The 15,846-nt window shown below is 39.6% G+C and overlaps 2 protein-coding genes across 6 annotated transcripts in view; one reads left to right on the top strand and one right to left on the bottom strand.

Moving 5' to 3' along the window:
- The window catches only part of LOC140714285 (small COPII coat GTPase SAR1A), a 34,301-nt gene that overhangs the window by 11,714 nt on the left and 6,741 nt on the right, over positions 1-15,846 (bottom strand). For all 5 annotated transcript variants that reach the window (XM_073025367.1, XM_073025368.1, XM_073025366.1 and 2 more), the window contains exons 2-6: positions 14,957-15,031; positions 11,886-12,005; positions 8,240-8,305; positions 3,065-3,168; positions 29-160 (exon numbers count right to left, since the gene is read on the bottom strand). In XM_073025367.1, the coding sequence (XP_072881468.1) occupies positions 29-160; positions 3,065-3,168; positions 8,240-8,305; positions 11,886-12,005; positions 14,957-15,014 (480 nt within the window). In that variant the 5' untranslated portion in view covers positions 15,015-15,031. The remainder of the gene's footprint in view (positions 1-28; positions 161-3,064; positions 3,169-8,239; positions 8,306-11,885; positions 12,006-14,956; positions 15,032-15,846) is intronic.
- The window catches only part of LOC140714443 (uncharacterized), a 44,125-nt gene that overhangs the window by 23,694 nt on the left and 4,585 nt on the right, over positions 1-15,846 (top strand). The window lies entirely within an intron of this gene.

The raw sequence follows: 15,846 nt of genomic DNA, 5'->3' as shown, positions 1-15,846 counted from the left end.
ACTTTAGCAACCCAAGCCTTTCCAGTACCTTTCCTGTCGTTTGTCCATATAGCCCGAAGATCTCTCGTAGCTTCTCCTCACTGATGGCCTCTGATCGGTCAATTTTGTTTCCCAGGATAAGAACCGGAACATTGGATATTGTTTCATCTGTCATTAATGCCTTAAAAAATACAATAAATGCAAGAGATTTTTACTTCAGACACCACAAAATTGCTGACAGTACACTCTGGGTAATCAACTATCCAAATATTTGGAGAATCTGATATTTGATACCTGGCTCAACTGGTGTTTGCCATGTAGCTCACTGCCCTCCAATCCACTGAGTCCCCTGTTCCTACACTTCCTTTAACCTACCTGACTCTGTGGAAAATATTCTACAGGGAAACATCTGAATTAAATGAATTTTGGGGTATTAATAGAAATAACACCCAATAGTATGGAAAAACCTGCTGGTCTAGCACTACCAAAATCCCGAGTGTGTCAGATTACTGAGTGTTACTGTGATGGGGAAAACATCCAATTACATCAAGTGACGGGACCTGAAAGGGAGATCACAATCATAACTTCCGGTATAATATGCCACCTGCTACACTAAGGCACTTTCTATCTGTGCTGCTGAGATAAATTATGGTTTCCGGATCTGGACCAGTCATTGCATTGCTTGCCCCTATTTCCCTACTACTCCATAATGTCATCACAGAAATAAAAGAATTTCCCATAGTTATTTTAAACACAAGTGAAGGTCCACTTCAGACCTTCTCCAAGTCCAAGCAGTATATCGAACTTGTTTCCCCATTCAATAGGATCACGCTTCATCTACTTCTTAACTCCATCCACCTGCCTTTTCTCATATACCTCAACACCCTTGACTAGCAAGTATCTATCATTTTCAGGTTTTTAAACGAACTAAGCTAGCTTTTACATCTTTTGGCTACAGAACGCTCCACATAATGGTCACCATTGCATAGAGCATTAGAAGACTACAGTACAGAAATAGGCCCTTTGGCCCATCCAGTCTGTGCCAAACTATTACTCTGCCTAGTCCTATCGATCTGCACCTGGAACATAGGCCACCATACCCATAAAGGTTTCCCAACTGCTGCCCCAAATGACCTGGGTCTAAATTTTAAGGTTACATTCTGGATTCCTGATCAAAAAATAATAATTCCCCTCTGTGTTGGTTGGTAAATTCAGCATGGGACCACATATGCAATTTTGCACAATCTAATATATGACTTGCTCTTTAACAAAGAACTGCAGGGGAGCAAGGTGAGGTTATCAGCTTGATATAAAGATTGTGGCTGTGAAAATGAAGCAACTACTTTACTTCAGAATTCTTTCGAATTAAAGGAATAATTACATTAAAGGAACAATCCATTACAGAATTAGATGAGCACCAGGATTTACACTTGATGGCCACTTTATTAGGTACGCTGCAACATCTGCTCGATACTGCAAATACATCATCTGCCAATCATGTGGCAGCAACTCAATGCATAAAAGCATGCAAACATGGCCAAGAGCTTCAGTTGCCGTTCAAACCAAACATCAGGATCGGAAAGAAATGCGATCCACGTGACTTTGACTGTGGAATGATTGCTGGTACCAGATGGATGGTTTGGGTATCTCAGAAACTGATCTCCTGGGATTTCCACACACAACAGTTTCTAGAGTTTAAAAGAATGTTGTGAGAAACAAAAAAAAACCCAGTGAGCACCAGTTTTGTGGGCAAAAATAACTTGTTAATAAGCGAGGCCAGAAAATGGCCAGACTGATTCAAGCTGACAGGAAAGTGACAGTACTCAAAGAACCATACGAAACAACAGTGGTGTACAGAACAGCATCTCTGAAAGCAGAACATGTCAAGTCTTTAAGTAGATGGGCTACAGAAGAAGGCCATGAACAGAGGTACCTAATAAAGTGGCTACTGATTGTAGAGTGTGACTGTGAAAATGAGGCAATTAATCTACTTAAGAATTCTTTCCAATTAAAAGAATAATTATATTTGTGTGTTTGTGAATGCATAACATAATCCATTATAGAATTAAACAAGCACTGGGTTATATTTGGAACATAGCAACAGAGTTAATTACTACAGCTATGTTAGTGGAACTGCTTGCCCACCTCACCTGAGCCTCTATTGATTTTGATGGAAACTGGTGGGAGTCACAGAAAATAAATATATATTTATAAAGCACCATCCCTTTATCTTTCAGGAAAACCCTAAAGGCTTTGCAGCTATTGAAATACATTTGAAGACACAATGGTAATAATGGAATCTTTATAATCAATAGTTTAATAGTTCCATTTAATATCAGAGAATGCATACAATATACATCCTGACATTCTTGTTCTTCTTAGACATCCATGAAAACAGAAGGGTGCCCCAAAGAACGAGTGACAATAAAAAACATTAGAGCCCCAAAGCCCCCCCTCCCCCCCACAACAAGCAGCAGCATTGCATCGACTCAGCCCCCCACCCCCTTGTTGCTCAAGAAACAGCAATGATTAGATGACATTTCTGCGGGATGAAACATTACTCTTAATGTTTTGGCCGATATTTACATGTTAATTATATTTCTAAACAAAAACAGATTACTTGATCCTTTTCAAACTGGTGTTTGTGGGAGCTTGTTGAATGCAAATTGCTTACCATTTACCACAATTGATAAAACACAAATTATTCTAAAGAATCTTTAAAAGGTGAAAGCTTCTTTAAACAGGCAAATATCTCTCTTTGTCTTCCCTCTGAAGGCAATAAGAATATGAGATGTTGCAAGACTCAGGATATCACAACCAGGTTTCAAGTTGACTCAAATCTGTACCAACAAAGGAGCTGGACAACAATAAGTAGCTGTTTCAATGCAGTCAGCTGTGGCACACCCTGACTTCCACAAGCTATTGAACAAGGACCATGAAATAAAGTGGCCATATTCCTGACCTGGACATCTGAAATGGTCATTAGTTAGACGAGCAGAGGAACCTACTTTCACAAAATCAGCACCTGAAAACCTCTATTCAAGGATCCCCATTTACCCAGAAATTCTTCAACTGTTGGACTTACATCAAGTTCCACTTTGGATTCAGCAAGTCGCAAGTGGTCTGCACAGTCAACCAGGAAAACAATCCCATTAATGGCAGGGAGGTAGTTCTTCCAGACTCTTCGGGCTGTAAATAAGGGCCAATATTTAAATACAATGTCTCAGAAGGCGGCATTTGATACTTTCCAAATGCTACATAACAGGCTCATCACTAAGATTGAAACCCATCAGCAATCCATGGTTGTCATCATCATCATTATGACATAGGCAATCAAGGTTTCATGACCATGATTATTTTTAGAAAATTTCTCGAAGAAGTGGTCTTCTATTGCCTTCTTCTGGGCAGCGTCTTTACAAGATGGGTGACCCCAGCCAAAATCAATACTCTTCAGAGATTGTTTGGCGTCAGTTGTCGCATAACCAGGACTTGTGATATACACCAGTTGCTCATATGTCCACCCATTATCTGCTCCCATGGCTGATCGGGGGCTAAGCAGTGTTACTTCTTGCTCGAGGGCGACCTGCAGGCTAGTGGAGGGAAGGAGCGCCTTACACCTGCTTGATAGAAACACATCTCCACTCTGCCACCCAAGGTAAAGTGTCAGAAAGGGCAGTTGTGAAGAGTGGCTGTGGTTCTGAAGGGAAGTGCAGAATGGCTTCTCCAGGGCTCAATACTAGATTCATTACTTTCTTTACTCTATCTCAATGGGTGGAAAGGGCACAATTTCCAAACTTCACAAACCTTGGAAGGGGAACATGCTGCAAGGAGATGTGAATGGGTCAGTGGCAGACAGATGAATTGGATTACTGCACAATTTAAAAAGTGTTACAGGAGCAGACAGATGTGACAAATTATTTGGATAAACAATTGTATGCGGCAGACAGGTTGAGAAATCAGTAACATAAGTCGGTTTAGTTCTGATGAAACAAAATGCTGTAAGAAATCAGCCAGTCAAACAGCAGCAGTGGAAAGAGAAACCAGTCAACATTTTGTGTCAGCAACCTTTCCTCAGTACTGGGTGGAGAGTGTAGGATATATTTAAATTAGAGTGAGGTATAAGGTTTAACACCAAAACTTATCTGGAGATGGGTAAAGACAGATCAAGTGACAAAGGACATGAGTTCTGACTGTTAACAAGACACTTTACAGGAACACAGGAAGAAAGGGACACTAGCATGATAATAGGAAATAATGAGAGAGCAGTTTACCAGAAGTTGGAAAATTCAGTGCTCATTCCAGAGGACTGCAAAGCGCCTAGACAGAAGATAAGAATTAAAGTGGCACTGAGAATAAAAGCTCAAACTGAAATGTTAACACTCTCTCCTCAGATGCTGGCTGACCTGCTGACTATTTTCAGCATTTTATGGTTGTATATATGGGATCCTGGGCTCTATAAAGATTGGCAAGCAAGGGCAAGGATGTCATGTTAAACTTTAGAAAATACTGGTTCCGTTACAACCGGAGCATTGCTAAAGTGTGGTCCCAGAATAGGGAGCAAAGATGCAAAGAGAGGGCACAGAAAAGACTAATGCGAGAAAAAAACACACGAATGAGGGACTTTGGTTCACTGATAGGCAGGAAGAGTTGGCATTTCTCTTTGGAACAAAGGAGGTTACAAGAGGATCTGCCATGTATCCATCAGTCATGAACTATTTATAGAGATCGAGAGAAACGGCTGACACTGGTGGAAGAAACAAGAAAAAAGTGATCATTAATTGACAAAAAAAAAATTATTTGTTTCTCTTTTATAAACCTATCAGTAGGGTCTAGAATGCACTGCCAGTCAGAGTAATGGAAGCAGGTTCCATTATGGCATTCAAAGGGGAACTGGTTAAATATGTTAAAGGAGAAAAAAAAAAGACTGAGCTTTGAGACGGGACTGAGAAATGTAAATAGCAAATTCTCTCGGACAGAATTGGCATGAACTCAGAAGGCCTCAGAACTAGAGCCATTCTGTGATCACACAAAGTTGTCCAGAGTAAATGAAATTAAGAATTCAGGAGAAGCTACGTATGTAGGAGCAGTGAGATGAGAGTTCATGACTGTACAGAGTGAATCACAATTGAACACCATGGAAAAAATGCTACTTGGCCTAAGTCACCCACACTGACCTCTGCGCAACCTTCCATATTAACTTCTTTACCCAGCATTTGGTTTTCATCCTGCTATGCTTAAGCAATTCAATCATTCAACTAGATACTTCTTAAAAAATTGTCAGTAACCCAGTTTCAATCACTCTCTCGGGCAGTGCATTTCGTGGATAAGATATTATAGGATGGATGTATTTAAGAAGTATAACAGAGGGAAAAAAGAACAAGCTAATGGGATGAAATGAACAAGAGTGGGAAGAGGCTCACACACATCAAGAGAATGTTAGATCAGGGGTTCTCAGACTGGGGTCCATGAACCACTCAGTTAATGGTAGGGGTCCATGACATAAAGGAAGTTTTGGACCTCTCAGTTAGATGGAGCAAATAGCCCATTTCTGTACCAGAACTCCTGTATAAAATAAGATCATTATCACTGATTCATTTGAAGCAGGGATAAAATTGTCTGCATTTTGTAACTGGTTAGCCAAAGTGTCACTTTTACTCATTTACTAAATGAAGGTCAAATATGGATTAAAACACAGCTCTCATACATTATGTTTGTATAATAATGAAGTCCCCAGACTGCTCAATAGACGTCAGAACTATACAGATTAGTCAAGAGGCTTAAAAAAAACGGAGAGCAGCTGCAGTGAACTTACAGAAGTCTATCACTGCACATAAAGGATCACAAGATGCCTTGTGGGACGAAACAAGGGATACAAATGAATACAAGCATTGATTTTAGTCAATGCTTAAATCCTCAAAGTTATGAGCACCTCCTCTATGCCTACTAGTTAGGGCTATCTGAAACATAGCTTGATAGGTTCTTGATTAGTAAGGGCATCAGAGGTTATGGGGAGAAGGCAAGAGAATGGGGTTGCGACAGACAATAAATCAGCCATGACGGAATGATGCGTAGAGTTGAAGGGCTGAATGGCCCAATTCTGCTGCTATATCTTATGGTTTTTGTTTCCCTAGGTACAGGATAAACAGAAACAGTACCAGGTCAATCCACCCTGAGCCTGCTCTGCTATAAGTCTGTGAACTTATTCATCTTAAACGCTCTTTGTCTAAATACTACTTTACAGTTCTCTCCCATATCCCTTGATCCTTTTTCCATTCAAATGTCTAATTATAAAGATGGATTTTGACAATGATTATTATTATAGCTTGCTGAGAAGGAACGTTTCAAAGGACAGAACAGTACAGCACAAAAAACAGGCCTTTCAGCCCACAATGTTGTGCCGAGCCAATAAATTAAGAATCAAATGGCCACCTAAGCTAATCTCTTCAGCCTACACTATGTCCTTCCATTTTCCTCACCTTCATGTGCCTGTCTAAATGTCCCTTTAAAGTCCCCAATGTACCTGCCTCTTTCACCATCCCAGCCAGTGCAGTCAACACACCCACCATTCTATGGAAAACACTTGTCCCTTACATCTCCTTTGAGCTTACTCCCTCTCACCTTGTGCATACTCTCTGGTATTAGACATTTCAACCTTGGGGAAAAAGTTACTGTCTGTCTCCTCTGTCTATGCCTTTCATAATCTTATAAATCTCTGTCAGATCTCCCCTCAGCCTCCACTGCTCCAGAGAAAAAACTTTGTCTAACCTCTTATTATAGCGCAAGCCCTCTAATCTAGACAACATCCTAGTAACCTCTTTGTATGTAACTTTCTCCAAAGCCCCTACATCCTTCTTATAATGGGGCAACCAAAACTGTATGCAATACGTATGATTTTTAAAAATGTTCTATCACTGAGCATCAGTGAACCATCTGATTGGCCTATCAGAGTTCTCTTTGGGAACTAGTTGACTTGATCAGCATTTCTGATCTGGCTATTGTTCACGATTGCACTTAATAAAGAAAAAACTCCAGATGAACCCTAACCAGTTTTATAAAGCTGCAACATAACTTGCTGACTTTTGAACTCAATGCTCAACTATTAAAGGTAAGCATGCACATGCCTTCTTAGCGATCCTATCAAGCTGTGTAGTCACTTTTACCTTAAATGGGTAATTCCTTATTCTGAAACTATGTATTAGATAGCGCCACTGGTGAAAACAACCTCTTACCATCCATTTTATCAACCTACCTCAGAATCCTATATACCCCTCATTTCTCTAGTCTCCAATGAATACAGGCTAAACCTTTCTTCAAGCATCAGTTCCTCCAGCATCCGACTGCCTCCACACAAGTGAATTATATCTTAAACATGGAGACCAAATTGTACGCCATACTCTAACTGCAGTCTCACCAACACTCCTTAAAGGCACATGAAAACTACTTTTATGGTCCATAAACTAAATGCCAACATTCCTTGAGCTTTCCTAATTACCTGCAGTCTCTACATGCTAAACTTTTGTCTTTCACGTAGAAGGACCCCAGATCTCTTTGTATTGCAAAATTGTGTCTTTTATATTTTAATACTTGTAGGTAATAATTTACTTTTTCATTCCTCCTTCCAAAGTGGTAACTCCGTGCTTTCCCACATTTATACTCCATTTACCAATTTCTTGCCGCCCACTTTACCCGTACAACCACATACAGTATGTTGCATCCTAATATATGAAGAAAGGCAGAGCATGGTGGGCCTAGGTTTGGTAGAGTTTAAAAGAATGAAAGGTGGTTTTATTGGAAGACAAGATGCTGAGGGGATATGGCATAAGGATTTTATCTAAAATTAAACTTCCAATATCAGCACAATGGTAATGGTGTTTCTAGGTCAAAGAGCCAAAAATAATACTTTACGTGATTTAATGCCCCAATACACTTCATCAAAGCACAGTCAGGACAAAAATATTACCAGACAATAACAGGACAGATGACCACCATTATGTTAAAGTGAAATATCTCAGGGCTGATTAACGATTCTTTCACCAAAGCCACATAAAAGTATACATAAATTTAGGATTGGGATCTGAAAAAGGTACTGTGGTTCATTGCTTGCTCAAATCTGTAGATATTGATATATTACATGCTTTGGACAGACAAAGTTTCCAGTTTAATACGCTGGCATGGTATACTGAAAGATGCCAAGCCTGATCGGCAGAACAACACATTACTGTGCACAAACATGATAAAGCTATTTTTTTGGCACTTATACCTTGTGCGTGACCTCCAAGGTCAAAGGTAGTGAATGTCATTCCTGCAATGGTGAGCTCTTCTGATGCTGTAACAATAATAAAAAAAATTAGAACGAGCAATCTCATGGTCTGTGTGCAAATGCAATGAACAAACAAAACTACGAACTGGGAACAAATACAAGCCAAGGGCAACACTGAGTTCTTTTGACAATCACAAGTTGAATCCCACACTGTAGGTAAACAAGTTGCTCAATCGTAACTGAATAATTCAGTGTTTAAAACTAAAGAGCTTCTGTGTAGCTTTATTTTGCAATAGCAGAGGCATTTATTTTGCTATATCAAGGTCAACCTTTTGAGGACATTATGTTGTAAGCTACAAAGCCTGATAGAGCAGCAAGGGCTCTAGATCCTCACATTAATGTGTAGAATTGCTTCTCTGACCATTATGTTATTTGCTCGATTGTGAGCAAAATCAGAGACAATTAATGAGTCAAGAGGCTGGAGAGAAAATTCGTATGTAAAAACATGATAACCTTCCAAAATTTATGTTAATTTTCTTGGAATTTTACTTTAATAAGAACTGCTATTAAATACCCAGCTAAACAGAAGGTTAGTACAGGATACCCATCTTCCGGTAAGATAGTGGCGGGCTCCAATGCAGCAGCTTCTACGGGGTCAAACAAAGGTGGTGTTGTCTTTTTTAAGTGTACTTTTTTACGATTGCAAGACCCTACTGGACATTAAGAACTTAAAGTACTGCAGGTCTACCCATTAGCGAGTTGCTCATTGGTGGAGAAACTGAAGGAACTGGAGTTGGTGTGGACTGTGATGCTGCCTATGACAGAGAGGCATCAATGAGTGAAGGAAGGTGTGCAGTCTAACAGGGAGTGATCATCTTAGTTGCTTTTCTTGTGATTGCAAGACCCTGTTGGACAATGGTTTATTGGTGAATGGCAGAGGAGCTGCGTGGCCTTGGTCATAGCAAGAACTAGGCCTCATGCTGCAGCGTCACCTGTTTGCAGCCACCTGGGCAAAGGATCAGAGTCAGACACAGTGGTCACTTATTAACCCTACATCTGCAGAACTCTTATCTGTACCCCAACTCATATCCTCTCTCTCCCAATCTGCACTGACTCCAGATTAAGGAACACATCAATTTTAATACCTGCATCATTTTTTAGACTTGTTCATGATCTCTCTCCTCCAGCCTTAAACCCGACTATGTATTACTTGAATTCAATATGTTAATCAGCCCCATTCTTGATCACACCCAATTTGCTCTGCCACTGACTTCAATCTCCTCAGTTGCTAAGCTCTGAAATTCACTCCTCAAGTCTTGGTTTTAAAATCCTCGTTAAAGATCATATCTGGCCAAACTCTTGGCCATTTGTTCCAATTCTTATGGGAATGACATGGTTTTTTTGTGTTGTTAGAGGTGCCAGTAAAATAGAAATTCATAGTTGTTTAATGGCATCATATCCAAGTTATACCAGATCCATTCCTCCAACTGCCAGTAGGAGAATACCAAGTCTATTCTTTTTATCACCCAACACAGGGCTTTTCTGAGTCAGCCCCAGAATCAGAATCAGGTTTATTATCACCAGCATGTGTCGTAAAATTTGTTAACTTAGCAGCAGCAGTTCAATGCAATACATAATGTAGAAGAAATAAAAAGTAAATCAATTACAGTATACGTATATTGAATAGATTAAAAATCGTGCAAAAAACAGAAATAATATATATTTTATAAGTGAAGTAGTGTTCATGGATTCAATGTCCATTTAGGAATCAGATGGCAGAGGGGAAGAAGTTGTTCCTGAATCACTGAGTGTGTGCCTTCAGGCTTCTGTACCTCCTACCTGATGGTAACAGTGAGAAAAGGACATGCCCAGGGTGCTGGAGGTCCTTAATAACGGATGATGCCTTTTTGAAACACTGCTCCTTGAAGATGTCTTGGGCACTTTGTAGGCTAGTACCCAAGATGGAGTCGACTAAATTTACAACCCTCTGCAGCTTCTTTCATCTTGTGCAGTAGCCCCCCACCCCCTCCCCAAACCAGACAGTGATGCAGCCTGTCAGAATGCTTTTCACGGTACATCTACAGAAATTTTTGAGTGTATTTGTTGACAAACCAAATCTCTTCAAACTCCTAATGAAATATAGTCGCTGTCTTGCCTTCTTTATAACTGCATTGATATGTTGGAACCAGGTTAGGTCCTCAGAGATCTTACCCAGGAACTTGAAACTGCTCACTCTCTCCACTTCTGATCCTCTATGAGGATTGGTATGTATTCCTTCGTTTTACCCTTCCTGAAGTCCACAATCAGCTCTTTCGTCTTACTGACGCTGAGTGCCAGGTTGCTGAAGCACTAGTTGGCATATCTCACTCCTGTATGCCCTCTCGACACCATCTGAGATTCTACCAACAATGTTGATCGTCAGTGAGGAGGTGTTGAGTTCATCTGGTAGTGAAGCATCACTGCTATTCATGCTATTGGGTTTTGCCTTGTAGGAAGTAATGTCTTGCAAACCCTGCCAGAGTTGTCGTACATCCGATGTTGCCTTCAACCTCGTTTGAACAGGACTCTTTGCCCTTGAAATAGTCCTCTGCAAATCATACCTGATTTTCTGGTACAGGCCTGGCTCACCAGACTTGAATGCCACAGATCTAGCCAACCATTCCACCTACCATTTTGATCTGCTAATTTAGTACCAAGAATCAAGTTCTTTTTCATCAGAATGATTCAAATCCACAAGCATACAAGCTTTCTGCCTTTGCCAATAATATAAATTCATCCTGCAGGCCTGCAGTATAACATTGGATTAACTTGAATATTTAAATATGATAAAATAAGTTTCATTTGTCACACTGAAATGTGCAGTTTTGCATCAATGACCAATGCAGTCCAAGGACAAGCTGGAGGCAGCCTGCAAATGTCACTAGGCTTACGGCATGTTAGAGTGCGTGAAAATTGAAAAAGAAACTACCGCAGATACTGGAAACCTAAAATAAAAACATTTATCTTAAGCCAACATAGCATGCCCACAACTCTCTAACCCATACGCCTTTAGAATGTGGGAGGAAACGCACGCATTCATGGAAGAATATACAAACTCCTTAGAGACAGCAATGGGAATAGACCCCGATAGCTGGCACTGTAAAGCATACTGCTGATCATTATGCTACTCTGGCACCCACATAAAAATAAAAACTGCAGGTACAGAAAATCCAAATTAAAAAATCAGCAGGGCAGGCAGTATCTATGGGAAGTGATGCTGCCTGCATTAGTCAACATTTTGGGCCTGTAATTTTTCACATAACATGTTGCAGACTCAAATAAACTGTTTCTCAGTCCACAGATGTTGTTTGATCTGCTGGGCTTATCCAGCACTTTGTTTTCAATTTGAATTTGTCCCAATTTATTACAACTAACAGACCCTACTGGTCAAATAGTTAAGCCACAGTCTTGTCAAGGCTCAGGGGCTAAGCCTGAAGTTAGCTACTGTCCTTTGTAGTGCTTGCTTTGTCTACTAACCATTAACAAAGAATATGATAAATACACAAACCATATGGAGGCAGAATGAGGTATCAGCAAGAAAAGTGTGCAGTTCTTGCAGGGGGAGATCCTGGGAGTTGTGGACATTGAGCTATACTTTGATACTTACTGGGATGCAATGTTGGAACATGCTGCCCCAGCCTGTTATCTTTCAGCATGTGTAATAAGGTGGTTTTCCCAGCATTGTCCAAGCCTAGGAAAACCAATTTTCCCGATTTCTTATATAAACCTGGGAAAAGAAAACAACACAGCATTTACTACAGCTAATTTAGGTAGGCAATAATTTTAACTCCAAGGCATAATTTTTTGAGTATTTAACCCTTATTTAAAATCACTTGATCATATTTTCATCATTAGGTCTCAGCATTATGCTCCACTTCTCAATCCTCATGAATTCAGAATCTGGCATGACATTTGGCTCTACATTATCTCCATGCCAATTTCTTTACCCTTGAGTTTTCACCCGACTGTGGGTCCTTTCTCACATTTCCAGAGTTTCTGATTGATTTGGACTGCTCCCTCTTGCCTTCTCCAGATCTACATATTATCAACTGTCCATGCAACATTAATAGTGTTGATTTTTCCACTTTACTCAAATCTGACCTGTGCTCCTTCTGAACCTGCAAAGCTCTGCTCACTTAGGTGCAACTCTAATATCTTCAAACCTGCCAGCAACAGTGTGAACAACGTCTGTGGGTTTACTCTAGGTGTTTCCTCAAACATCGGCTCTCAGATACTTTCTTAAACATCCCTCTGGACCATAAACCCACCACTGAATGTCAAGCCAGACATTTTTGGACTCCATTTCCTCACACAATCTTCCCTCCACAATCTCCATATCATAACCTTCCCAACCTCATGCAGCAGGCACTAACTCTTCTGCAGGATCCACTAACAGAACCCAAACAGAGCCATTGTTTTAGCCTGGTTTAGTACCAGCAAACTCAGTTCTTTCAACCAGCTCCATCACTGATCCAATTCCTTGCTGCTTACACGCATGTCCACCTCCGATTCTTTGGAATGTGGGAAGAAACCTGACCACCCTGAGGAAACATATGCTGTCGCAAGGAGAGTACACAAATTCCTTACACACAGAGGCAGGAACTGGACCACGATCGCTGATCACTGGCTTTATAATGCCTTACGCTAACTGCTACACTACCATGCTGCCTAATTAAATTATACATCTTATTTAAGTGCAAATTATACTTACCCTTCTCTAAAATTCTTCTACTCAGGTTGTCTCCCAAAGTACGTTGATAACTCCATTGCTGTTGCTTTCTGCACTCATTCAAAACTTAAGACCTCTGCTGCTAATTTCCATCTCTCACCTTCACATGATCCTCCTCTGTCTCTTCCCTTCCTGAACTTTTGTCTCTGTTTCAGGGGATGGACTAAATGACAATATCCATTAAAGGTCCACAGTTATCATGATTATACACCCTCCCACCATTTCCTGTAAGGACTCCATTGCACGTTCCCTATTCTTCCATCTCTGTCACATCTGTTCCAATGACAAAACTTACTACACAGATGCCTAAAATAACTTCCTTCTCCCCTAACCAAGGCTTCCCCTTTACAATAGTTGGCAGAGATTTTACAGAACATCTCAATTTTGTGTACCTTCACCTCTTTTTCTTCGCCAATGCTAGAACAGTTTCCCCAGTTCTGACATATATAATTTCCTGATCTAATCTTCCATGTCAATCAACTACTCCTCTTTGCAATTTCCCATACCTCTGAAGGAACTATACCTGCTCTTTTACCTCATCCTTGAAACACCTCCTCCAGTCTAATGTATTCTACTCAGTACTAACAATATTGCCCCCTCTAATATAGAGAGACCAAATGCAGACTGAGCAATCACTTTTCAGATCACTTTTGTTCAATCCACAGGACTAACATTAAGATTTCAGTTGCTTCTCCTTTTAATTCTCCATGTCTCTTCCACTCTGAGGTATCTGTTGGTGGCTTTCTGTTTTACAAAGTTGAGGAACCGTACCCCATCTTCCCCGAGAGTCAATACTGAATACAAGAATTTGAAGTAACTCTCCTTCTCTTTATCCAGTTCTACTCAAGGATTATCTCCCTGCCATATTAACTCTCTTTATTTTCTCTCTACAGACAAAAATTATTCAGTTGGGCAGCTGCCATCAGGCAGGAGGTACAGAAGCCTGAAGTCTCACACCAAGTTCAAGAACAGCTACTTCCCTTCAACAATTCAGTTCTTGAATCAACCCACACAACCATAATCACCACCTCACTACAGCAACACTAATGACCACCTTGCGCTATAATTTTTTGTCTAATTGTGTTTGTAATTGTACTATTTTGTGTGATTTATGTTTTTCTTGTGAATATTGTATATCTGATACTCTGGTGAAGAGAGATTTTCCTTTTTACATGAGCACACACTTGTACATATGACAATGAACTTTGACCATTTCCAACGTTCACTTTTTGGTTCTCTGCAACTGTTCGAATCAGAATTTCACGGCTTTAACATATTAGTTTTCTCGTTCCCTAACTGTTCTCATTAATCAATCAACCAGATGGTTTCATAAACAACTTAACACCACAGACCACCTTCTCAGACATATTCCCTTTGTCAGTGGAAAAGTAGTGTTCTGCTGCTATTCAAACGTTAATAGATTGGAAATAATTTATAGTTAAAAGTTCAAAAAGGTTCAAAAGTTCATTTTATTGTCAAAGTATGTATGCAGAATACAACTCTGAAATGTGTCTTCTCCAGATAGCCATAGAATACTGAAAACCATATAAGTAGTTAAAAGAAAGCCATCAATATTCCCAACATGAAAAGAATTGCAATACTTTGCAATTTATACTTATATAATTTACAAGTGATTTATACAAATTAACTGTTTAATATCTATTTTTAATATTTTGAGAATTGAGAAAGCTTTCTCAAGCCATGCTTAGCAAGAGTTTATAACATATGACATTTTATAAAACTAGGCTTATACAACAATGGAATTAAGTCATGAATGCTGCCAAATCTATAGTTAATAATGCCAAAGCTAATGAAGTCTCATGGTCCCAGAGCCAGATTAAGGTTACAAATAATTAAAATTACTTCTGTACAAATCCAATCCATAAACTGCAGTCACCAAATTCAGGGGAAGAAAACAACAGCGGGAAATGAAACTTGCTGCTACTTACCCAGGAACTGTAGCATGCTGGTGAATCCATTGTACAGCCAGTCGAGTAAGCCCGACATTGCTGAATCAGACAGACCTACAAAAGGCAAAAGACCAGTTCAGTTAACTGTCTTTTCCCTGGAAGTCAAATATTTTGTGTCAAATTGTCACAAGAGCATGAAGAAGCCATTCACTCCTTTAAGTCTATTGTACGATTTATTGTGATCATGGCTGGTTTATATCTGAACTCCAATCACCTGGTTTGGATTAATATTCCTCATCTGTCCAACCACTTATCAATTTCAGATATAAAACTATTAAACTAGTTAATTGATTGCTATTTAATGGGAAAGAAAGCTATACATCACTACCTGTAGAACTGTATGACCCTTTGGATAAAGAAACATCTCCAAACTTTGCAACTTAAAGGCCTGGGCTTGATTTTAAGACTGTCCCTTATTCCAGACATCCTCAACCAGCAGAAATCAATACTATTTACCAAGCAATTCTTTTCATTCTCCTAATCAGTTCTGGAATTTGCCTTAGTATCAATAATGTCCTGAAAAGCCTTATCTAATGCCTTCTGCAAGTTCAAATATTCCAAACACATTCATCATAAAATTAATTTTGGTTCATTACACAGCAACTTTTCTTTACAAGTCCTACATCTCCATAAAAGGTTAAATTTACAAAGCAGGCAGACAAAGAAATTGATGTGAGTGGCTGGCTCCAGCAATAGCGAAATAATTGCAGCAATTTATAATGCTTTAAAGTGCTTTGTTTTGCTTATGCAAAAAGACATTAGTGCTTTAAGAGTCAAAAGAAATTAACACTGGGGTTTAAAATAAAAACAATTATTATGCAATGTTCAGTGACAAACTAAATTAAAACAGAAACACGAGGAAATCTGCA

The sequence above is a fragment of the Hemitrygon akajei genome, chromosome 21 (genome assembly GCF_048418815.1).
Source record: "Hemitrygon akajei chromosome 21, sHemAka1.3, whole genome shotgun sequence".
Taxonomy (NCBI): Eukaryota; Metazoa; Chordata; class Chondrichthyes; order Myliobatiformes; family Dasyatidae; genus Hemitrygon; species Hemitrygon akajei.
The sequence above is the reverse complement of the archived record's forward strand: the minus strand, read 5'-3'. Positions and strand labels throughout refer to the sequence as shown.